Raw genomic sequence first — 25,738 nt, forward strand, 5'->3', positions numbered from 1 at the left:
AGGCCAGCACCACGAGCAGAGGTTACTGGAGGAGGCTGGCTTGAGGCTGACCGAGATCCTCCCCTTCCTTCATGAACTAGACTGAAGGTATAGCCGAGCAAAACTTCTCCCTGAACCTGGAGGGGTGGGAGGCAGAGGAAGATAATCACCATGTTGAAAACCCTAAAACAAAATAAGACAAAAACTGAAAAATCAAAGAAACAAACCAACAAAAAAGCAGCTGGAGATTTTAATATGTTTATTTGAAAACCACATTTTGTTTGTGTAAGAGTATACTAAACAGCCATCCATCTTTTCTTCAACCGAAGACTCAGAGACTGGCTTCCCGAGGTCAGCGCAGAGGCAACCATGCATGCATTGAATGTCAGGTCTCGGCAGGAACTTCCTCATGGATGTTATTTCCGATATCAGACTCGGCAATCTTCTGCAAATGGGTGAATGAGATTCTGGAGAGGAAAGGGAAAAAAGAGAGATCTGTCCTTCTATCCAAAAGAGCTTTTGATTGTCTGCTCAGCTGGAGAGAGTCAAAGCTTCCACCTTGAACTTTCATCTGGATGGCTCCAGAGCCATTAGATTCCATCAGGGGATGTTGGGGATCCACCAGATTACCTGGTAGAGTGTTACAAGATGGTTGAAAGAAACAAACAAAAAACCTCATCAGCCCCTGGACAAAGAAAGCTAGAAAAATAGGAGAGAAAGCTTCCAATAAAAACATCAGGATTAGGTAGTGCCCATCTCCTTCTCACTTAATTCAGGGCCAAATCCAGCTGCTGTCTCCTAACATGTATTTTTCTATAAACAATCATATTCATGCCTTTCAAGGGATTTATCACCACTGACATCTGTAAAAAGCCACAAATATTAATGCCTGTGCAATAGTCCTTGGTCTAGTTCTACAGCTGACTTTGGAAAATGGCTACATTTCCTTTTTTCTTCCTTAAAAAGTTTTTAATTTTTGACTGGTGACTTTTTACTTGTTACTAAAAAAACCACAAACTTCCCAGTTAAGAGACATCAGGGTTTCTGGAGTAATAACGATCAAAAAAAATCAATGAAAATGAAATAAGGACACTATTAGAATTAGAAAAAACAAAAGCCAATCAACAAAGTACATCTGATTTCTCCACCTCCTATATATAATCTAGAACAGGAAGAAAAACGTTAGACAGAGGACAAAGTTTCTGAGAAGGTTTCTGAAAAGGAGATGGGATCCCAAAATCAACTGTAAAACGTATATTGTGGTCTTTAAGAACAGGATACAGTCCCATCTGTCTGAAGCTGTATTTGGTTCACGTTTGCTGGGAGACAGAGCCTCAGGCAGCCTTCGGGTTCTTTCCAATCCAAGGATTCTATAGAGCTTAGGGTCACTGCTTCAACAGTTGCTCACTGAGTTACCCTAGGGAGATGAACCCAGTCCCACCTCCAAGCCCTCAATACCACCAAACACTGGGTTGTGCTGTGACAGGGTGCTCACGGGCAGGAGACTCAATGCTTGTTGAAGAATGAATAACAAGCCTTCTTAGAATCAAAATCTGGGTGGAGAAGGAGGAACAACTAGGAATGAAAAGGGAGGGAAGTGGAAAGGAGCAGAGACTAGCAGGAAGGAGCTGGAAGGTAAAAAGAAAGGGGCTGAAAAGTGACAAACATTTAAGCACTACAAGCAAAATAGGAGAGCATGGAATAGTTTATCTGTCAGATCCATGGATAAAGGAAGAATTTAGGACCGAACAAAACACAGAAAGAATTATAAAATGTAAAATAGATAATTTTGATTTTATATAATAAAAAAATCATTTGTACAAACAAAACCAATGCAGGCAAAATTAGAAGGAAAGTAGAAAACTGGGAAAAAATTTTCACACCAAGTATCTCTGATAAAGGTCCCATTTTTCAAATATATAGAGAATTGAGTTAAATTTATAAGAAGGTAAGTCATTCCCCAATTGACAAATGGTCTTAATAGGCAGTTTTCAGACAAAGAAAAGAAAGTTAATCATATGAGTCACCAATGACTAGAGAAATGCAAATTAAAACAACTCTTGAGGTACCTCATTATTGTCATATTGGCTATTATAAGGGAAAACAATAAATGTTGGAGGGGGTGGGAAAACTGGGCTGCTCATGCACTATTGGTGGAGTTGTGAGCTGATTCAACTGCTCTGGAGAGGATGTGGAATTACATCCAAAGGACAATAAAACTATGTATACCTTCTGATCAAGCAAAACCACTGACAGATCTTTATCCCAAAGAGATTTAAAAAAAAAAAAGAGAAGGACCCACTTGTACAAAAATATATTTTTTTATGGTAGTAGCAAAAAAGTGGAAATCAAGTGAATGCCCATCAACCGAGGGATGGCTGAACAAGTGGTATGATTGCTATAAAGATGACTTCAGAAAAACCTGGAATGATGAACTAACATAAAGTGAGATCAACTGTGAACAACTCAGCTATTTTTTTCTTTTTTTTAGGTTTTTGCAAGGCAATGGGGTTAAGTGACTTGCCCAAGGCCAAGGTAAATTGTTGTAAGTGACTGAGGTCACATTTGAACTCAGGTCCTCCTGACTCCAGGGCTGGTGCTATATCCACTGTGCCACCTAGCCGCCCCAGCTCAGCTATTTTTAATGATTCATGAGAATCTCAAAGGACTCATGAGGAAACATACAGTATGTCTCTAGAGAAAGACCTGACGTTGTCCCAATACAAATATGCTATTTTTCACTCTCTTTAGTAATCTTGTCCAAAACAGCTAACATGGAAATGTTTTACATGATTGCACATGTTAAAATTTTTTAACATATATTTGGAAAAATATTATTTAAAAAAGTTAGTAATAATATGGAAGGAAGCTCAGTAAGATGTGAAGCTGGCTCCCCTGTCCCACCCTGGTGCCCCACCCCTACGACGGTATGCCCACCTCCAGCATCCAGCCCTCAGTCATCGATGTACTCAAAGGGCTCTGGTGGCTCTGGCTCCTGTTCCTCCTCCTCAATTTTGGGGCCATGAGCAGCCACTGGCTCCACCAATTCTTCTAAATCCTCACTGGTGTCCTTCATGATAATGATGCCTCCGATGGAGAGCTGCAAGGAAAAGAGGACGAAGGAAGTGAGGTGGATGCTCCCTCCACTCTCGTAAGAGGTGCCACTAAAGGCTGCCTTACTACCTTCTGAAGCCCTGATCAAACTGGAATAAGGAGACCTCCTCCAAGGGTGCTGATGGAGATGCAGCCCTGATTCTTCTGGAACCCAGTGGCTTAGGACCTACTATCAACCCACCACCCACTGAGTCTTTTCTTTCATTTAGTGTTAACAGTAGTTCTTCAGGCAGAGCTTCAGCCTCTCCATCGAGGTGGGGGGAGGGCAAGCTCAGGTCCCACATGTCATCAGTTTGTAAGACCACAGTGACACACTACATCAAAGGCGATGGGACATCTGACTGTCTATAAGGGGCAGATCCCTGGAGATTCCAGGCAGGCATTTATTTGCTCATTCCTTAGGGTACCTCTGAGGTTCAGCACACAAATCTGTTTTTTCTTTTTTCCAGAATGATTAAAATGGTTTTTATTAAGATATCTTAACAAAAATGGCACACCTCTCTCATGGTGGGAGAGAAGGGCAGGGAAATCCCAACATACCAGCTCTTTTATGCACTTTGAAAGACTTTGTTCCTGCCCCTTCATGCCAACCATAGGCTGGGTCACAAATCAAGGCAAATGGGGTTAAGTGGCTTGCCATAATTATTAAGTGTCTGAGACCAGATTTGAACCCAAGTACTCCTGACTCCAGGGCTGGTGCTTTATCCACTGTGCCACCTAGCCACCCCTGGGGTCACAAATTTAATGGTTACATTGGTTCCTCTACATGTCCCCACCCTCCTCCTTATACTGATGAGCAAGAACAGCTACATCTCTTTGAGCATGTGCAAAGAAGGTCAAGACTAGGTTACTCTTTCTTGACCACTGAAGGACTAGTTTCTTCTAATCTAGCTTGTCATTTTTAGAATGAGATTAGAACTCTACCAGTTTTGTGACTGGCTGGAGCCATTCCCCCTTTGTAATGGAATTTCAAAGGGCTCCCCTCCACACCTTTTTAATAACAACTTGGTCTTCACACTTCACCATCAGTGTCTTCCTCAAATTAATTCACAATCCTCATCCTTGATAGAACTACTGACTTTTCCTATCAATATCTTTACCTCTACTTATTAGAGCTGTACACCGGTACTAATTTACTGATGGAATTTATTACCTGGGAGACTCACATGGCTAATAGGATTATCCCACTAAGGGACAATAGTAAGCTTAATACCCATGAACCCATAAACCCATTCATCCAAAGAGGGACTAAAGGGGCTTGTCCAGGTTTGGACTGGCATATGTGCCAACTTTCTGATATCCCTGGTTATCTCCTTCACTACCTTCCCATTGTCATTTATCTTTGGTCAACAATTTGGTAAGTTCAGTTTACCACAGACTCCTTCTTCAGTCGAAACCAATCTATGCCTTTTGTTAGGCTTGATCGGTCATTAAGTCCAAGGCCTTAGCTCCACTATAGCTTGGAGTCTTATTAGTCTAATCAGGATATAAACTGGGGTTCCATAGCCCCAACTCCTATCCTGTGCCCAGGTAGTAGGCCCTTAAGTCAAGATAACAACTCCCTGACCAACTCTTTGGACAAGTGGGTGTAGACAGTAGCCCTACAAATCCAATAATGTCCCTCTAGCTGGCACACAATTTTGGCTGGGATGACGGGAGAGGATGCAAGACAAAAGGTTTACAAAGGATCAAATTAAGAGAAACATCAATCCAGTTCCCTTAAGCTAGCATTGGTAGAACTTGTCAATTAAAATAACAAACCATTCACTCATGGCCAGAGTCATTTCCCTAATTCTCTCTGCTTGCCTGTACCAGGGCACACTGCCTTTAGTAATAATAATGATTCATTCAATAACTGCAGGCACACATTTGAAGGGAGTACATTTCTACAAGTAGATAAGGAAGAAAAAAAGACAGGTTCACATGTGATCATCCATCTCAGTCAGACTCAAATCAAAATTATGTGCATTAATAGAAGTCTACAAGGCTTCCTTCCCCCAGAACACAAGATCAGTTTAAGGAACAGATCCCAGCTCTGCTCCTGGCATCCTCCCAGGAGTGGGGTCCCGTGCACCCTCACCCAGAACTCGTTCTGAGCCCCAACCACCAAGCCCTCTGGGCTCTATGCTCACCTTCTGGACGTAGAGGAGGGGATCTCTCCTGAGCTTCCCTCCCTGACCAACATCTAGAGGGAGCTTCTCATTGCTTCATTCTTACCCCACCCCGATGGGGTCCAGTTGGACTGAACAGTCTCTGTTCTTTAGGAAGGCCGAGGTAGGTGAGGGAGGGAGTCCCTTTGGCCTCCAGGTTCTGCACAATTTCTTTCTGTGCTTCATTTAGGATTGGTAGGGAGCACAGTGGTGTCAGCTCCCCCCCGCCAGGGGCTTTGTGCCATATTTAGACACTGTCTCTGCTCCCTATGGGACCTTCCATTAAGTCCCCTGGTCCAGGGCTTGGTCTCCCCCATCTACAGGGCCCAAAGCTCTCAGAGAATAGCCTCCAGGCCATGGTTCTCTTTCCACTGGATAGATAGGTAAATAAATAGGGATATGGCAAATTAAATGCCTTGAAGAAAGGAAATAAATGGATAAATGGTATAGACAGGACTGGACCCCAGGGCTCCTGGGTCTTCCATGACATGGTTCTACCGTAGCTCTGCAACATTCACAGAGCATATCCTATGTGTGGAGGACTGGGCTCACCACCCTCCTGACCAGGGACCCCCAAGAGCCACTTCTGTCTCTTGATGCCCTCACTCTGGTTCCCTCTACCCAGATCTCATCCATGTCCCCCTCTCTTCTACACAACCTCAAAGGGTGATATCATATAAGGACTATGTCTAGGTTGTTGATTCTCCATTCTACTCATCCTCCCCAATTTCTCAGCTTTAACTGCCTTTCTGACATATTGAAATGGATGTGCAGCAGACATCTTAAACACAATTATCTAAAACAGATTTATCTTTCCCCCAGTCCCCTTTCTTCCTTATTCTCCCCTCCTTTCCCTACTACTATCTAGGGCAACACCCTTCTACCAGTCCCTCAGACTCACAACCCAGGAGTGATTCCCAGTATCTCTCACCCTGCCCCCCCCCCCCATATCCAATATGGTCCAAGGTCAGTGATTACTTCTCTGCAGCCTCTCTCAACACTGGCGCAGACCCTCAGCACCCAATATTTATAATAGCCTCTGTGTGTATGGGGGGGGGGGTCCTGCCTGTCTCAAGTCCCCTTAGTCTGATCTATCCTCCATTCAGCTACTAAAGTGATTTTCATAAAGCACAGATGTGACCATGTCACTCCCTTAATCTAACTCCAGTGGATCCTCAGGGGATTATCTGCATTCAAAGTCCTTTATAACCTGCCCCTCTTATCTTTAGACTTCTGACAGTAAGAACATTGGCCTCCTGGCTGGTCCACCAACAAGACCATCCACCTCTCCTCCTCAGACATTTTCTCTGGCTGGCCCCCATCCCTCGAAAGCTTTCCTTCCTCCTCTCTAAGTACTGACCTCCTTAGCTTCTTTTTAAGTTTCAACTAAAATCCCACCTCCCCCCAACCCCTAGCTTGCTTTGTGTCTGTTTTGTATTTTGTCTCCTCTGTTAGAGAGTAAATCCTTTGGGCAGGGATAGTCTTCTGCCTCTTTTAATGCCCCCAGCACTTAGCACCTGCCACATGGCAGACACTTAGTTAAGTTTTATTGACTATTATCTCTAATTCATTGTTTACAAGTATGTGACAGAACTGAACCTTCAATGTGGAGGAGAGGGGGTCCCCCAGCACTTTGTTGGGCTCTCATTATGCCAACATGGGGCATGACACCTGTTTCACATAAATGGGTCAATAGCATCTCCCATGTTGGCTGGCAGAGGCTGGCAAAGCTGTGTGAGACTTATCCTCCCCTAAAGCCTTTTGTTCAGCACTAAATGGAGGGAAACAAAGCAAATAGCAGACTTCTCCCTCAGCTCCTTGTTTTTCCCAAGTAGGGGAAGGCCTGACAGCATCCTTTTTCCTTCCATGACCCCCACTAAGTGATGACTTATCCACCTCCAGATGTTGCTCCTGCTAATCCAGTTATTACCTAATTAAATTCCTAAAGTATCAGTTTGATAGGGTTAGTTTCTGGCTTAATGTTTGCCCTCTGCCTCCACCCTTCAGCCCCCATTTCAAAGCCTGGGACTCATGGCCTGAGGCCAGAGGGTCTCCATCTCTTCAGTCTTTTGTCTTGCTCCACTGTCTCATCTTCTAGTCTCCCACAAACTCAAATTACTTGCTGTTCCTCAATAGAACTGTCCACCTCATGTTTAGACTCCCATCTCCCTTCCTAGGATGTTTGCAGCTTCCATTTTTGCTGAGAGAAGTCTTAACCATCCTGCACAGGCCAACTTAAACCTGCCTCCTCTCTGAAGGCTTTGCTGAACCCTTTCTCTCTCTGTTGAAAAGCAGACTCTAGCCCTAGATGCTGCTTGGTGTTGTTCTTGTCTCATCTCTGCTGCTCAATCATCCTGGGCCAAAGGGTCATGGGTATCCCCTTGTGTGGTCATTATGGTTTCATGTACACATCTGGGGTAGTAGAAAGAAAGACAAGGAGACCAGGGTTTGAAGCCTGCTCAACTGGGTGGTCTTATGATTCTGCTTCATGTCTCTGAGTCTGAGGGACCCCATTTGTAATTTGGGGCACATAAGCCTTACAGGGACTGCTGTGAAGGATGTATCTTGCAGACTTTAAAGCACTATGGAGAAGGGATCGATTTGGGGAGAGTGGGTATGGCTGAGGAAGGCTCCTGATGTCAGTCACTTCAGAGAAATCCTTGTACAGAATGAAGTCACATCAGTCCCAAATAAGTCAAGAGGTCTGGACTCCGATGCCTCAAACCTGGGCCATCTCTATTGTGCTTTCTCCAGGGGCTTCACTTAGCCTTGTGAAGGATGCAATGTCGATGCCCACCTTACTGCCTTCAGGATGTGAAGTGTTTTCAGGGTGCCCTCTGGTTATCCCTAGTTGCTCCTCCCTGGTCTGTTTTTCCTCAGTGTCACTCAATTTTGATACTCCTCCTGGAGATGATACTCCTGATGGCATCAAGGTCACCAGTGACCAGAGGGCTGAAAATGTTAACTACTCTAAGCTCTGCCTAGTCTCCCTCCCATCTCAATGCATGGGATGGGGGGAGAGTACATGCTAGAGTTTTCTGCTGTTTCATGACAAGGCCCACTTACAATCTCAGGTCAGGTTCTTCTTGGGGAGGTTACAACAAAGCTGTAACAAAGAGCCTGAGCGATCAGGTACTGGACTCTTTGAGACTTGTTTCTATTTTCTATGAAATGGTGATAATTGAGGCCAATGTCTTTGTCTTTTTTCCCATTTCTCATTTTATGGCACTGAGGGCTCGTGTGACTAGATCAGTTCAAAGTGGTTGCAATTATATATTTTGTCTTCTTGTTCTTTTTTCTAGCCCAATTTTCTTTATTGTTACAGAACTATTCTAAGCAGAGTTCAAAAAGGAAAGGGATTTCACAGAGATTGTAAGATATTCCAGAGCCTTCTGTTTGTGATTCATTAGAGTTCCCCCCCACAAGCCACAAAGGAAAACTTGAATAATGGTAATAAACCTATTTTGAAAGGAGATTACATTCATACAGCTGGATGGTCAGTCCATGGAGTCCTGACTCAAGTGGTGGGTGGTAGGTGGCTATCTGGTATCCGATATTTGGCCCACCAAGAGAGTGGAATGTTAGATATAGTTTTCAACAAGCTGCTCCTTGGCAAACAAACCCAAACTCTCTTTTAAACACAAGGGTTTTCCAGGTAATCTTCAATTCTCCTATTTGTGGAGATGGTGGGATGACCCAATGACCCAAAAAGCATTAATGTGGCAGATGCAGCATAATATCAACAGTGACTTTGATATGTGACCTCATTAGGGAAATGTTGGATGAAATAAGGAAGGGGGGGTCAGTGAGAAATGGACAGTCGGGGGGTGGGACATGAGTGCCTGGGGAAAGGGAGAAGACCTGGAAGGGCTTTGGGGCAATGAGCCAGTTCTGGGGAGGATCTATGGACAACAATTTGTTTCAGTGGAGGGAATCTTCATTTCCATGGGAATACAGATCCCATAAAGGACTGAAGTGAACCTATGGAAGGTAAGAAGTCCAGGCTGCAGAGCCACTGAGGCTTGGCAGAAACATTTTGATTCTTCCCTTGAAGCATGGCTTTTGTTAGTGTATAGATTCAGACAGCAATACTCAATTTTCGCTCTCCATTAGAGGGGCACCTCTTTCTTTCTAATATGTTGCCTTTGACCCCCAATTTCTAATGCTGAATTTCACTTGCTCACTGCCAAAATGTAGCACCTTTTCCTGAAATAACAAATAACATTTGGGCAAGGGCAGGGCAAGACTGCCAGAGGTTAGCCCAGGTCTCACCAAACATCCAGACATCTGCGGGAGCGAACAACCCTGCCAATCTCTTCTTGGAGGTGATCATAGGATAGCTTTTGTTTGCTAGCCCACAGGCATCCTTGCTAGTGTTCAGTAAAGAATGTTGCCCCTCTGTGTACATTCTTCCACTTGAGACCTCTGTTGTATCCCAATTTCTCTTTCTGGCTTCATTTCTCATTTTTCAGAGCTCCTATGCTTTGAATCCTATGGGCACTGTCCGAAGTCAGAGCATGGAGGAGGTCCTTTAGCTTTTGTGTTCTTCCACCTTTGAAGAGAAAGACCACTACTTGTGGGTGATGCTTGAACTATGATGCCACATAGCATCACAAAAATTGCTAATGGTGAATTTTCTCTGCCATTGTGTGGGTTTCTTTAGGATTGCTTAATGAAACAAGAACTGGCAGAAATGGTCTTTCTGCCACTCTGTGAATTACACTTCCACCATGGCGATCCATAGAGATGCTGCAGAGGTGTGTTCAAGACTGTGAGGGTCAACAGTGTGAATCTGAAAGCCAAGTCTCATTCAGGGTCTGTCACTTTTAATTCTGGTCTGAGACCGTTTCACCCAATACAACATCCTGCCCACTGATGACCACATTCCCAGGCCATGTCCTTGGTAGGAAATAAGCTTGGAGATAAATGAAGAGAGGGTGCTTTAGAACTTGGCTACTTTGGACCTTCCAGCTGGGATAGGAAAGGATAGAAAAGATTTTAAAGACTGTTTAACTACTTAAACTTATTGGTTCTCCTTTGGGAACATATGAAATCCCCATCTTCATTTTCACCAAATGGCTAAAGGCCTTTAGTCACCTGGGGTCTGGTCTGCCTCCTTTCTCAGCAAGCTGGTGGAAAACAGGAGGCCCCTGGACATTGAGTCAGTGGAGATTTCTCAGAAATCACAGACCTAGGGAAAGACTGTGGCTGTAAGTATCCCCACCCCACAGTTTGGATCTGGAACCCTGTCTCTCTCTCACACCATCTTCCTGGGGTCTCATTTTACTTTAGTAAAGTTTGTGGGTAACTCACAGGTTTAAAAGGCTGGTATCGACAGGTCTCGGTCATGGAGAGGACCTTAAGTTGGGCGGGCATAACCCGGGCTGGATTATCTAATAGCTGGAAGCTTGGCTCAGGTTCCTTTTTCTTTTCTTTTTCATCCTTCTTCTCTGTTTCATCCTAGAAAACAAACAATAGAAATAGCTTCAATTCTTAACTATAAAATCATACTAGGATCAATTTCTCCATAAGCATCTGTTAAGTCTGCTATATCTCATGTAGGCACCATGGTGGAAGGATACATAAGTGTGTTAAGATATGGTTCTCATCTCGACAAATGGCTTGAGACTTAAAACACCGGCTAACTGTGGAAATGAAACAAAAGCATAGTGAAAACTAAATAACCACCTAAGAGTTGTGATAATTTGTCAAAGAAATGGGGCAGGCTGTCAATAAAATATCAGGAGTTTGTGGGAGGTAAGATCACTGTGTGCTAGGCTGATCTGAGAAGTGGAGAGTGAAAAGGCAAAACAGGATTATGTGAGTCTTGGATGAGAAGAAGACTGGAGCAGAGGCTTTCCAGGATAAGATCACAGGATGAATCAAAGGCAACAAAGCCCTAAGGGCTCCTGCATTTGGGTGAGCAGAACACTTTGACTGGGAAAAAACAGGAAATAAAACAGCAAAAGTGAACTGGGGACAGATTACAGAGGGCAATAGCACCTTTTCTCAAAATTTAAAGCACAGAGACATTAAAATTATTTTTTAAAAGTTCCAAATCCTCTCCCTTCCTCTACCCCCACCAAAAAGTCAAGAAAAAACAAAATTTCAAATGTGGAGTCACACAGAACAAATTTCCACATAAGCCATATACAAACACACACATGCGTATTTTTAAAAGAGCAAGAAAAAGGAAAAAATACATTCCTCTTTTCTTTTGAGTTCATTGGCTCTCTCAAGGTGGAGAGCATGTTTCATGAATCTTTGAAACTGTTGTAGGTCATTATGTTGGTCAGTGGTTACTAAGTCTTTCCCAATGGATGACTTTTACCATATTACTCTTACTGTGTAGGCTGTTCTGGTTCTTCTCACTTCACTTTGCATCAGATCATATAAATCTTCGCAGGTTTTTCCTGAGACCATTCCCTTCATTCTTATAGCATAATAGCATTCCATCACTTTTATATCCCATAACTTGTCTAGTTATTCCACAATTGAGGAGCATGCTCTCAGTTTCCAATCTTTTCCACCACAAAGAGTTACTCTACTTAACTATCTATATCTATATTTCTATGTATCTATGGATCCTTTCCTTCTTTCTTAGATCTACTTGGGGTATAAATACAATAGCGATATCGCTGTGTCTACAAGACTATAGTTTAATAACTATAATTTGGGCATAGCTCCAAATTGCTCCCCAGAATGGTAGGAACAATTCACAACCCCACCAATAGTCCATTTTCCCACATCCTCTCCAGCACTCATTTTCCTTTTTCTTTATTTTAGGCAATTTGATGGATTTGTGATGGTATAGTAATTGTTTTAATTCACATTTCTCTAATTATTAGTGATTTAGAGCATTTTTTCCCACATAGTATTGAGAACTTGGATTTTTCTGGAAGGGATGCTGTATTTTGTCCAACAGTCTTTTCTCCATCTAGTGAAATAATCATGTGATTTTTGTCGTTTTTCTTATTGGCATGGGCAATTATGAGTACACTTTTCCTAATGTTGAACCAGTTCTGCATTCCTGGCATAAATTCAGCCTGGTCATAGTGTATGATCACAGTGAGATACTGTATCATTCTTATTATTTTTTACATCAATATTCATCTGTAGTTTGATTTCTGTTTTGATTCTGACTTAGGTTTCAAGAAATGTCAGAAAGTACTTCGTAGGACTCCTCTACTTTTTCGAAGTTTCTGTACTAAAATTGTTCTGTAAATGCTTGGTAGAATTATTCATTCTTTGTTTTTGAAAATCATGGAGTGATATCTTGACTCACAAGTGAATTGGATTGAAGGGAGGCAGAGTTGCACAAAGCGGTCAGCCTTATTCTCTCTTCCAAAGTCATTGAAGTTCAGTGGCAAGAAAAAAAGTCAAGATGCTTGGCAATGACCTGGAGCAGATGACCTAGGTGCCAAGCTCTAAGGTGGAGAGCTTTAGAGCAGCTTTAGAGCCCTTTATGGTAGTTAGAACAAATTATTCTTATCAGCCCATTTTATTGCTGGAGAGTCTTCACATGTTTATCCACCCCAAGCACGTAAGAACTAGCTTGAAAATTCATCTGGTCCTGGTTTGTTTTCTCCCATAGGGAGCTCATTTATGGCTTATTCAATTTCCCGACAGTTTTACTGTCTATTTTCTCCTGTAATTCATGTAATTCTTCCTTTAAAATATGGATACTATTTTACTTGGTACATATTACTGATATTAATTCATGGATTATGGTACCTTTTAGGAAAATGTAGCTTCCCTTTTATTTCTTTTAATTAGGTCTTCTGTTTTGTCTGAGATCATAACTACCTCTGCAGTTTTTTTTTTACTTAAGCTGAAACATAATATTCCAGTTCCTTAGCTTAACTCTAAATTTATCTTTGGTTTTAAGTGTGTTTCATATAAACAACATATTTTTAGATTCTAGATTTGGATTCTAATATATTCTGCTATCCACTTTCATGCTATGGGGGAATTCATTCTATTTGTGTTCGTTGTGTATTTCCCTCCATCCTTTTTCCTTTCTCTTTTTACTCTGTCCCTCTTCAAAAGACTGTCTTACTTCTATCTATTGCCTCTTACTATACCCTCAGTATTTCTCTTAACTTCTTTCTATTCTGTGTCAGTTTGACAAGATGAATTCTGTACCTGTGTCTGTATATGCATGCATGTATCTATATTTTTTTTCTTCCTTGAACCACATCAAATGAGTGGGTTTCAAGTGTTGCTTTTCCCAATCTCTGTTCCATTTAATGAACTCTTCCTTGTGTGCCCCATTTATGGGGGGTATTCCCCATTTTTCCTTTCTCCCTTCTCTATGGACTCCTCTTCCCCACATTTTCATGCTTTTTTTTTTTTGAGATCATTCTAATGTAATAAAGAATCACACCAAGACTTTTTGTCTAACTCGTCTCCTTTGAAGAATTCTGGTAATGATTAAATTCTGAAGGGTTATATGTAACTTTTCCCCATACGAGAATGTACACAGTTTGAATTTGTTTAGTCTCTTAAAACTGCTTTCATATTAACCTTTTATGTTCCTCCTGTGTTTTAATGTTAAAATTTTTATTTAGCTCTAAATTCTCATCAGGTATGTTGAAAAGTTTCCTATCTCATTAAAATCCATTTTTTCACTTTTAAGATTTCTTTTTCTTTTGGGAAGGTAATGGTGTTAAGTGACTTATCCAAGGACACAAGGTATCAAGTGTCTGAGGCCAGATGCAAACTCCTGTCCTCCTGACGCCAGGGCTCTATTCACTGCACCACCTAGCTGCCCCTCTTTTAATTTTTCCAAAAATTCTAGTTGAGCTTGTGTCCCACCTACGGTTTTCTTTGAGGCTTTGCTTGTAGATGTTTTCAAGTCACTGACTTCTTGTTTTTCTGTCTGGAGTTTCCCTATCACCATAGTAACTCTTTATGATCTGAATCATTTTTTTGTTTGCTCATTTTTCCAGCCTTCTTGACTTTGGATTTTATGTTAATATTAGTCTCTATTTACTTCTGGAGAAGGAAGAGAATGTCTGGCCTAAGCATATGTCCTTTGACAGCCTTGTGCTGCATTCATAGCTCAGTCTAGAACCTGAAAGTTTCTGGTACTTCCAAGGTGGTATGATCCAGGGAGATCTATTTACTGCCCTTCTGGCTGGAGCCCTGTGAATTCCTGGAGCAGGTTTGGTGGTGGTTTGGTCTTAAGATGGCTGTTGATCCTCTGGGAGGCAGGTTCAGAATGCTTGAACTGATTGACTTCCCTTTAATGGGGGTTTTCTACCCTAGTTATTTCACTGCTTGGCCTATGTACAGGTTTAAAGGTTAGAACTGAGTACCACCCCCCCACTCTTAGGCTCAGAGGCACACAAATGAGTTTCTAGAATGTTTCTTGTTCAGTACACAGGGCCTCTCTTACTCACAATTGCTCCTTTCTAATCTGGAAGTGTGACCCAGAACTAGGTAATAGGAGACAGAGTTGTCAGATGGCATCTATTCCTACTCCCAGTGCTGACTCAGGGGTCTCTTGGGATTTCTTTGCCCCAGTGCCTCTAGCCCTTCTGTTCAGATGACTGTCCCTGGGTGTTACAATGCTCCCCCCCCCATCACTGCTGTACTACTGGCTAGTTTCCATTCTCCCTTCTTCCCTCTCCCCACCCCCAACCTACCTCCCTGACTTCTCAGACAATTTTCCTGAGCTGGCCTGGGCTAGGAAAATGACTCGCTATGACTTTTTCTTGTCTTTCCTGATTTGGCTGGGTGCATTTTCTAGGTTGCAAGGAGGTGTGTGGAGCAAAAATGTTGACTTTCACTCTGCAATCTTGGCTCTGGCTCCAAAATTAAGTTCTTAATTTAGAAGGTTTGGAAGGGAGATTTTAAAGGGTCTTGAAGTGCTTGTCCATAACTGTACCCCTATGACCTTATTCAAGAAACTGTTAAAACCTTAAGGAAATATTTTATTGCCTGTGAGAGATGACTTCCATTACAGGAAACAGTTAATTACATAGGAAAAACAAGATCAAGTGCATTGCGTACAATGGGCCAAAAGAGGATCAGAGCAGGATTTAGAGAGTATAATCAATGAGCAACATTACTGGGAGATAGCACTGATGGAAGCAGTGCTGGGCAGGGCACATCTAGAAGTAATACAGGAAGTGGTGTGCCCTGGCTGGAGTCAAAATCTCATCGAAGCTCTCTGGAGAGTCAAAAGAGGTAGCACCCCAAATCATTAGCAGCACTGTGAAGTGGGACTAAGTGGCCACAGGGTGCTTGGCGCAGATCTGATCTTTGCCCTAGTGGAGTTTATAATTGAATGAAAAAGTGAAGAGAGCCAAGCAAGTAATCAGCTTAGGGCACTGTGGGAGAAGACTGAACTGGAAAAATGAATCTGAGTTTGGTGTCTGGTTTATATTAAGCACTAAGTTTCTAAGCAGAAGCTAGTCTTCTTGGAAGCCAATGAGCAACATGGCTGAAAATAACCAAATTAAAAAGTCAGAAGATCACCACTCACTTCAAACATTCAAGCATTTTTGCAAAATGTGTGTTTTAGGCAATTCCAGTGACCTTAGAACACATAGATGCATCCACTGTCATAGAGGGCAAATTGCAATTTAAATACCCTGAATGTAGACACAAGGCCATGTCTGCCAAAATGATTGACCTCTGCCTGGTTCTCCTCCTTCTTGACCTCTCTGTAACACTGTCCACTCCTAGATAGTCTCATCTCTCTGTCTTGGCCTGGAAACTCACTCGATTCTCTGCCCACCTGACTGCCCCTTCTTATGGATTCTCCTTTGGGTTGTGTCCATTAATTACCCAAGGTTTTGCTCGGGTCCTCTTTATCCTCACTTGACAACTGACCTCATTAGCATATAGGGGTTTGGGTAGATGTCTCCTGAACTAGTTTCAGTTCTAGTCTTTCCCCTAAGCTGCAAGAATGGCCCAATAACTACATCCCAAACAGAATTTATCAGACTCCCTCCCAGAGATTCCTTCCTGTAAACCAGGGGTGTCCAACCATTTAGCTCTTCTGGCCTGCATCACTCAACAAAATCAATAGGCTTTAAATGAGTAAAATGAAAAAATTTTTAAACAAAAAATAAGAACTTATCTTTTTTATTTTTGTGAGTAGTCACTCAGTATCTGAGGCCGAATTTGAACTCGGGTTCTCCTGACTCCAGGGCCAGTGCTCTATCCACCGCACCACCTAGCTGTCCTTGAAAATGTCATTTTTAATGTGAACACTGAGCCCACCCCCCCAAACCAGAGCATCTAACATTTTTGCACATTTTCCACTGATTCCATTGTTTTGTTTGATGTTTCAAAGTGAATTAAGTTATTATTTCAGTTTCATTTCAAATGCTGTCACTACTTAAAACAAAATATTTATTGGTTGATTTTTACCTTGGAGACATGTGAGACTCTGGCAGTCTGTGAGACTACACAATGTTAGGGTTGCATTAGTTAAGGGTTAAGCTGGTCTGTGATGTGGCAATTTTGGTGCCTGCACCCACTCGTTTCTTCATTTTCTGGTTATGCAATGTAGGTTTGTAGGAATGAGTTTGGAGGGCTGCATGCAGCCTGCAGGTTGGACACACCTGCTCTAAACTGTTCTGTTTCTGCCCTTCTGGTCACACCCGTGTCAGCAACCTTAGTATCCATGTCATTGGCCTTGCTTCTTCATTAACTCACTTGCATATCTTACCATTTGCTGAATCTCTTTGTTTCTACTATCAGCATCTGTGATGCATGTTCTTCTCCACTTCAGAGTTTTGCTCAGGCATTTTTCCCCCTCATCTGCTTTAATGCCTCTGGACCACTTGCTTCAAAAGTCTCTGTGGATCTAATCCATCTTCCACTCAATTTTTGAGGTCACCCCCTCTCACTCAATGGTTCCCCTCCAGTTCCAGAGCCAGATATTTAGCTGTTTCACTGCTTAGGCATTCCCACTTTTCTGACCTTCTTTCACATTCCTCCTGGGTGGGTCCTCTGTGGTCCAAGCACAAATGCCACACTTCACCACATCTCCTTCCTTGGCACTTGTCTCTCAGATCCCTGGTTTTCATGAATAGATAACTCAAGGGTCTCCTTTGGCAGGAGACCATCCCTGGCTTGCCCTCGCTCACTGAGGTGACCTTGTACCTGCTTCATATCATTCTGTATAGATCAGTATGTGAGAGGGTGGTGGAGTCTGAAAGCTAGACCCTGAAGATAGACTGCCCGACTGCCAGGCCCAGCACTGATAAACACTGGCCATGTGAACATTATCTTAAGGGCAGTAAGGGGCTGAAAAGGGTGGGCCTGCATTGAGAAGGGGGAGTTTCCTGACCTAGGAATTCTCTATAGAGTTGACATCTCAAGTCTCGTTCATACCCTTATTCATATATTTCAAAATGTCTTCTGCATATACCTGTGGTTTACATGTTGTCTCTCCCTTTAGAACAGAAGCTCCTCGAGGACAGGCAATGTTTCATTTTTGTTTTTGTTCCCAATCCTCGGACAGAATTTGCTAAAGGCTCAAATGCCAAGACAAAATGAAAGGAAAGTTACAGGGTGGGGAACTTTAGCTCCATATAGTACAGAATTTTCTAGATCCATGAAGCTATGATCTTAAATGGAATGCACTCTCAAAAGGCAGGCAGAAGCTTCTTGTCATTGAAAATGTTCAAGGAAAGCATAGATGATCATTTGTCAGGCAATGAGGCTGGGCAGCCTCTAGAGGGCCTTTGCAAATCAAAAATTCTTGTATTTTATGAGTCTAAAAATCATGTTCTCACTGAAGAGAATTAGTTTTTATAGGTAACAAAACAAATATGTGTGGGGTAAATCACCTGTGTGGGCCAGTGGAAACAGCTCTGGGTTAGGAGTTAGAGAAGCTGAGCTCCAACATCTACTTTTGATACTTGTGACTTCCTCCCTATGGATATTTGGACAAAGCCCTTAACTTCATTGGGTTTCAGCTTCCATTTGTACAAAATGAGGCCTGAAAGTCCTGGACAGAGAATTCTATGATTGGGGTAGGTAATGAGCACCTCTGATTACAAGAAAGGAGTGTGTGTGTGTGTGCCCATCTTGAGCCCTCCTCAAGATTCTTAATTAAAGAGTATGAAATTGTGAAAAATATAAGAGAAGAAAGAAGAGAAGGAAAAAGTCAAGCAGGGGATTGGAGACAGTGGGGGCCTCAGGTCCATGCCCTAGGTTGCTCCCACTCCCTCTGCCCCTCAGATCCCTGATCAAGCCTGTCTTTGGGAGTCTGCTTCTGGGGGGTGGTGGTGGTGGCGGCTGAAGAATATGAAAGACTCTACAGATGTGGGTATGATGGAGTGTGGGCATCTGGAAAAACCTCTTAATAAGGGTTTGCTAATTCTACTCAATTGAACAGATAATTTAGTTGTACTGACCACTTCCATTTTCTCTTCCTCTTTCTTTTCTTTTTCTTTTTCCTTCTTTTTTGCCTTGGCGGTGATGGAGAGTACAGCAGTAGAAACCTAGAAGTGGATAGAGGGGATGAATGAGTGGGTGGAGACCCCCTGGGAATCCTTCCTACTTCTTCCATGTAGTGCTTCCTTACTCTTGATAAACCCCTTAATTTATAGCAGTAGAGGGAATTAAACAATGTCCTTCTCCTCCCCTCTGTGTCTGATTTGAATGAAAAATACTATCAGCCCTCCTTTACTTTTCAATCCTGAAACAATGTTCAGCATTGAAGTCTCTCCAGATTATTCTTATCTAAGGCCTAATATAGGACAGGAAGTACTCTTACCAGACTGGAGAAGTAATTAGTCTTTGATTAATTCAATTAACAGAAGTATCTCCTGAGGTCACTTTTGACCAGGTTAAAAAGGAAAATCCAAAGTGACTGAATGGTTTTAGGAAAAGGACTCTCCAGAGTGTGCCAAAGGTGAAGTTTCCATTGTTCTAATTGCCAAGTCAAAACTGGAGCGAAGATTTTATGCCCCTTTTGTAATGCTAGGGTATCACTTTTGTTCTTAAATCTCTAAAAATTGCAACTCAAAAATGGCCTGGCTAGAAAGACTTTCAAAGACAGGATGAATTGTCATCCCTGTGAATTTGCTCTGTGTCAGAGCAGAGATACTTAGGATAATTTAATGAATAATCTGTCTCTGGAATATCTGTGTCTCCACCCCAAAAATGGTACTTTTCTGCCACAAAAGAGTAGTAATAGGTTACAGCTCAGTCCATTTTCTCCACAAAAATCTTGTGAGAAACAGAGTCAACTTATTATTTTCATTGCAGCAAAGCTAGTGAGTAAGGGCTTCAGGAACAACTCAAAGCAAGACAACTGATTTCACAAGAAGGATCTATTATGGGGTGGGAAAGCACATGAGGCGTTTCATTCATTCCAGGTAACAGGGTTTGTTCTGAATGAATTGGACGGTCTAAGAAAGCTGGCTGCTCTGAGGAAATGCCCCTTGGGTTCTGCCCTCTTGCCAAAGTGCAAATAGCATTAGGAGCTAGAGAGTAAAGAAAGCCTTCCCATATGGTGTCCATCACACCACTCTAGGAGCCAGAAGAGGGAGCATACCACGGCAGGTAAAACCCTGGACTTGAGGGCAAGAGGACCTGGTTTCCAATCTCTCCTAAGACATCTATTAGAAAAGTGAGCCTGGGAGTATCCCAATCAATCTCTCTCTCTCTCTCTCTCTCTCTCTCTCTCTCTCTCCCTCCCTCCCTCCCTCCCTCCCTCCTTGTTTTTCTCATTAGCAAAATGAGAAGAAGGAGTATGGTTGAATTCAATGACCTCCAACTTGAAATCTGTGATCCTATATAATCAATCAACCCATAACCATTTATCAAATGCCTAAGATGTTCTAGGCCTTGAGCTCCCTAGGATGATTAAGGAGAGGCCACCAGTTGTGGGGTTCCTCTACTATTTGCAGACCAACCCCGCCCGCCCCCCCACTGAAGCTCCTCACCTTTTCCTTTTCTTTCTCTTTCGGCACCTCCAGAGGTGCAGGATATGCAAATGTGGATGGCTTGCAGTTGGACTTGTACTGGACTTTTGGCATCTGAAGAAATAGAAGAAACAGAAGAAATGCAGAAGAGTTTGAACGGGTTAAATAGGATTTAAATGGCTCACTTTCTAGAGACATGCATGTGAACTAAGATGAAAGAACAACACAAGTCCCCACTCAAGTTGTATGCTGCTCTGTCATTTGATCCACTAGATCATGGGCCTGGCCCTAGTCTCTGCACCTCTTGAGCTGGCCTTAATGGACTCCATACAGTCACATCGCTTTATCCCTTGGTGTCTCAATGCTGGACCATGGCTCTGTACATCACGACTAGGCAAGATGTGCAGGTGGTGGGTTCAACCCTGTCAACCTAAATATCCCTCACCTGCTGTCTGCTCTGGGTTCCCTGGGCTTCTAGGAAACAACCTCTTTGTTCTGTGGGGTTAAACGGTTCAACAATGATCAACATGGACAGTGTCTGCAGAGATGTCAAGAATCACTATGAGATCAAACTGACTCCATGGACCATCTGACCTACAGACTGAAATTACCCTCGCTAAAGAACTGCCCCTTTAGTTCAATAGTCTCATCATTTACAGAGGGCCTCAAGGTTTGCAAAGCACTTTGCAAATATCTATTTTATTTTCTCAACAATCCCAGCAGGCAGGTGCTCATTATATACATTTTATAGTTGGGACAGATGAGAGGTTCAGTGACTTGCCCAGGGTCACACAGTTAAGAGGTGCTTGAGGCTGGATTTGAACTTGAGTCTTCCTCACTCTAAGCCTAGGGCTCTATGTCCTAGGCCATCTAATTGCCTGCTATCAAAAAAGCCCCAGAGAACAAGAAAATGAGTTCCAAGGATTGGAAGCAGATTCTATACCAGAAAAATGACTAAGTCTTAATGTCTTGATACATACACATGGGTTAAAAATTGGCTACTCAGTCCAACCTCCCTTCATGACCTTCCAAAGGTGTCAAAGGGAAATCTGTCCCAGAGAGGGCCTGGTCTTAATTTCTTTCTTTGGTGGTGATCCTTTCTCTAGTCAATTATTCACACCACATTCAGTGCTGGAGGCTTGACTTTTACCATCTTTGAGTAGAGGAATGAATATATAACTAAATTTTCTTCTTGTCTAATGGAAGTCACATCATGGTGATATGCAGATTTGAGGCCAACTATGAATACAGTCACTTTGTTTAGCTTAGAACTGCTTCCCTTTTGGCCAAAGGGATGAGACCGCCATCCCTTTGACAAATTTCAGTGTCTCTTATGGCTCCTGACCTCAGGGGATTACAGGGTTAGGATGGGCACCTTTGAATCCTCCCCCTGCACCAGAGATGGTGCTGCCAGCTGGTCAGTGTCTTTTCTACTTTCCATTCTAACTAGGAAAACTAAGGACAGCCTCCTCCAAATGGTCCTTTTCTTTGTCAACCTGACACATCTCTCTATTTCCTGAATAAAATAGGAATCTCTCAGACTGGAACAGGAAGTGTTCCACCACTAGGCTCCAATCTACCCTTTCCCCCATGCTTGCCCCACCAGCCTTCAGACCGATCCTCTACAATCCAGACAAGCTGCACCCCTTGCTTTTCTCTCCTCTCTCTTGACCCTTGTCTTCACCCTCCTGCAGGCTTACAAAGATCCTTCCCTGAAGACCCAATTGAGGTGCAAACTGCTTCATCAGGTCTTCTGAGATCTCTATTGTCATCTCATGACTGGATGCTCTTCATATTTTAACAAGTAGGGCCGGACATTCAGGCCCAAGAGCTGGGCCTCCCCTCTCCGAAGGCTGTCCTGACCAGAATCTCTTCTATCTTGCCTGATGACTACAATATTATCATATCCCTATGCCTCAAGGTCACAAGCAGGAATCACCAGCAGAGACCAACCCCTTCTCACACTTGGACCTCCCTGGGTAGGCAGAGAACAGGCTGCAGCCACAATCCCAGGTTTCCAGGCTTGGTTCCCAAGAGATGTAGCCACAACTGAGGAACTTACCTTGAGGTCCTTGTTAAGGCCAATGACACATGTAGGAGTATAAGCCAGGGACAGGAAGTGGGACAAAGGGAACCAAAACCAGAATTGGGTAAAGACCAGGACGCCCACCACGGAAGGCATGTGGGTATGCCCAGTCCGAGATTGCAAGGAGATGGTGACGTTATGGCCGCCTGAAGAATAAAAAAGAAGCAGTGAGTACTATAAGCCAAAGAGGGCTCACAATTTAATGGGGCAACACTTCTGAGTTCTGATACACAGATGGTCACACCCTGGGGTTTGATGTACTGGACGGGGTTCCACCAGCCTCTGTCTAAAGAACTCTCTGGGCTGGGAGACATAATCCAAGACTATAACCTCCTATGGTAGCCCCTCTCATGCTGACACAGCTCAGATGGCTGGTAAGTCTTTCTTAACATTGAGGGGAAATCCCCAACACTGTCTCTTTTCCGTATCTCTACCAGCTCCCCACCACTGGACTCTAATCTCCCTCCTCCCCTTTTACATTCTCTCTCTTTTGTGACCAGTGGCTGCAGACATCTCCTGCTCTTCTATCTGTTCACCCTACTCCCTGCTGATTTTCTCCTCATTCTTAAAACTCCACTGAGGCTGCCTGGACTTAACTTGCCCTTTGCAGGCTTTCTGGAGAACAAGGAGCACATCTGCTTACCATGGCTTGAGCTCAGAGAGGGGTGAACTCTCTCCTGTAGAGACCCCCCTCCCCCACCCCTTTCTCTAAGCTCCAGACTCAAGACAAATGGCAAAGTGGACCAAATCTTGTCACAAGTGAATGCAAGCCCAGTATTGGCTGCTGCTTGTGTTCAGAGAGGACTAAAAAATTGCATCACTGGATTGGGGTCACAGTTCAGTGGCTGAGCAGACCAGATTGGGCACAAAGTGTTGCATGGGTGAACCATTTGCAGCAGAGATGGCTCTGAGTCAGTTCATTTCCTGCTTTCTTTGAGTTGCTTCAATTTTGCCTTGCTCACAAACACACACACACACACACACACACACACACACACACACACAGTACAGCGCCTTGTCTGATGTGGGCATGCCATGCTGGGTGGTCCTATGCCAGCATCTCCAATGTCACACAGGTCACTGGTACCTGAGATGCTCTGGGTGAGTTCTTCATTAAATAGTCTTTTTGGCAAGTATCTGGCATTTGAACCATGTGGTCCACCCATTGGGGTGACATTCTCTTAAGTGGACTTTGGATGCTTGGCAGGTCAGCTCAAGAAAGGAGCTCAACAGTTGGGCCCCCACCTCTGGCCTAGATGGCAGATAGCATGCAAACAGCCCACTGTTTCATCAATTCCTTTCTTTTCATTATAATCTCCTGGCTTGATTCTTGTCTATCATGGCTGCTCTTTTAACTGTAGGGGGGCTCCCTCTCTTCTAATCAAAACTAAGTGACAGTTCTCAAGAAGCTGTGTTCCATCAAGATGGGGTTTTTTAAATGTGTACATCTAGGTATTCCTCTGCCTCCTGCCCTCTCTCCAACAGTCATCACCCTCATGTCCCTCTCACATCTTATTGCCTGTACTTGCCCTTTATGTTTGGGGCTCAAACAATGGACCCCCCTGGACAGGGTCACTCCCGTAGCTGCCCTCCTTTCAATCTTCAAGTCATCTAGCTGAGTCAATGAATACCATTGTGATCCATACTGAATGATTTTGCTGGGAGATCTGGACCTTCTTTGAGAGTTGCCCAGGCCTGGAGAATTTTGGGTTCTGAGACCCTCCCCTTCAAGAAACAATCTGAAATCTTCCCTCCCTCAGTCTAAGGAGTCAATCTCAGTTTTCCTTTCCTTCATTATTCCCACCATCTCTGCTGCAGTAATCAGGTCCTTCCTTATTGGAAGTGGGGGAAGGGGAGGATGGATTTCTTGTTGGTTCCCTATTGGTCCCAAATGGAGGCTCAGCTAACTAAGTCCTTCAATTCTGTACATGTGAAGCTCCTCTTTTATCTCATTAGGTTTAGGTTTCTTCTTCTGTAAAACGAGGAATAACTAATGGCTAAAAATCTTCCTAGACTAAAATTCAGTGATCATCCTTATCAAGCTGTCCCTCTCCCCCTTCTTCAGACCTTTGCCAGACATACAATATCTTGTCTTCAAAAGAATGACCAGAAGGACAAAATTTTTTGTTCTACAAAGATTTTTGTTTGAAAAATGCCTTAGAGGGAGTAGTCAGAAGCAAAACACTTTTTGAAGAGGGAGAGGGTGAAAGGAAAAAATAAAATACATAGGGAGAAAATAGGATAGAGCAAAAGTAACTGCGAAAAAAAAAGTTGAACCAAGTTTCTTTGATAAAGACTTCATTTCTCAAATATACAGGAAACTGAGGGAAATTTATGAAAGAGTCATTACCAAATTGATAATGGATCAAAAGGTATGAAGTCATCAAGTTACCTCTAGCTATATAAAAAAGATAACTCACTAATGACCGAAGAAATATAAATTAAAATAATTCTGAGGTACTATTTGATAATCTATTAGATTGGCTAATGTTTGTTCTGCATTTTGAAGAAGACATCAGGGAGGTTATGTCATGATAAGCAATGTGAATTGGAGTGAGGGGGGGACCTATGCTAAGTCACCAGCCTCAATTTCTCCTTCAGAGTCATGTGGGTCCAGTGGCCAGATATGGATCAGGATGACTAGTGAGGGTCCTGAAGAGATCAGGATTAAATGACTTGCCCAAGGTCACACAGTGAGTAAGAGTCAAGTGTCTGAGGCCAGATTAGAAATCCTGTCCTCCTGAATCTAAGGTCATTGCTCTATCCATTGCACCACCTAACTGCCATAGATTGGCATTTAATAGGACAGAAAAGAAAAATAATAAATGTTGGAGGGGATATGGGAAAAATGAGACATTAGTGCACTGCTGGTGGAGTTGTGAACTGAGTCAACCATTCTGCAGGGCAATTTGGGAGTAAGAACTAATGGTGTCAGAATACAGACATTTTTTGCTCTATTTTTCTTGAGGTTTTTTTTTGGGGGGGTGGGGGTTGGAGGTTCCATGTTTTCTTTCACAACATGACTTAATAGTGAAATGCTTTGTATGTTTACAGAGGCATAACCTATAGCAAATTTCTTACCTTTTCCATGGGGGGTGGGATGGGGAGGGAGAAAGGGAGATAATTTTAAAAATGAATGTTACAAGTTGTTTAAGCATCTCACTGGAGCAAAATAAAATGCTAAATAAATTTTAAAAAAATAAAAGAAAAATGCCTTAGAATGAGTTTGTCAGAGGTGGTTATTATAGAAGGAATAGAAAAACTGCTCAATTCTATGAACCTAGAAAGAAATTTTCACTTCATGTGTCAGAACAGCCTATTGGAACTTCCCATTTCATCTTCTGGTTTATCTAGACTTTTGATTTCTCTACTTTCCTCTTCCTGCAGCTGATGCTATAGGCAGGCAGGGCGGCCCTTAGGAATTCCTCTAGAAAGAAGAGGGTGAATAAAGAGAGGGAATTTTTTCAACTGTCTCTGTTGGTGAAGAAAGGGGTGATTCGATTGAAGCAACA

General features: G+C 42.9%; 1 protein-coding gene across 2 annotated transcripts in view; it reads right to left on the reverse strand.

Annotated features, from left to right (window-relative positions):
• Positions 1–221: 221 nt before the first annotated feature.
• The window catches only part of PSMD1 (proteasome 26S subunit, non-ATPase 1), a 117,459-nt gene continuing 91,942 nt past the window's right edge, over positions 222–25,738 (reverse strand). For both annotated transcript variants that reach the window (XM_074189670.1, XM_074189671.1), the window contains exons 20-25: positions 22,203–22,372; positions 20,162–20,254; positions 18,626–18,712; positions 10,557–10,703; positions 2,917–3,079; positions 222–446 (exon numbers count right to left, since the gene is read on the reverse strand). In XM_074189670.1, the coding sequence (XP_074045771.1) occupies positions 2,933–3,079; positions 10,557–10,703; positions 18,626–18,712; positions 20,162–20,254; positions 22,203–22,372 (644 nt within the window). In that variant the 3' untranslated portion in view covers positions 222–446; positions 2,917–2,932. The remainder of the gene's footprint in view (positions 447–2,916; positions 3,080–10,556; positions 10,704–18,625; positions 18,713–20,161; positions 20,255–22,202; positions 22,373–25,738) is intronic.

The sequence above is a fragment of the Macrotis lagotis genome, chromosome 5 (genome assembly GCF_037893015.1).
Source record: "Macrotis lagotis isolate mMagLag1 chromosome 5, bilby.v1.9.chrom.fasta, whole genome shotgun sequence".
Taxonomy (NCBI): Eukaryota; Metazoa; Chordata; class Mammalia; order Peramelemorphia; family Peramelidae; genus Macrotis; species Macrotis lagotis.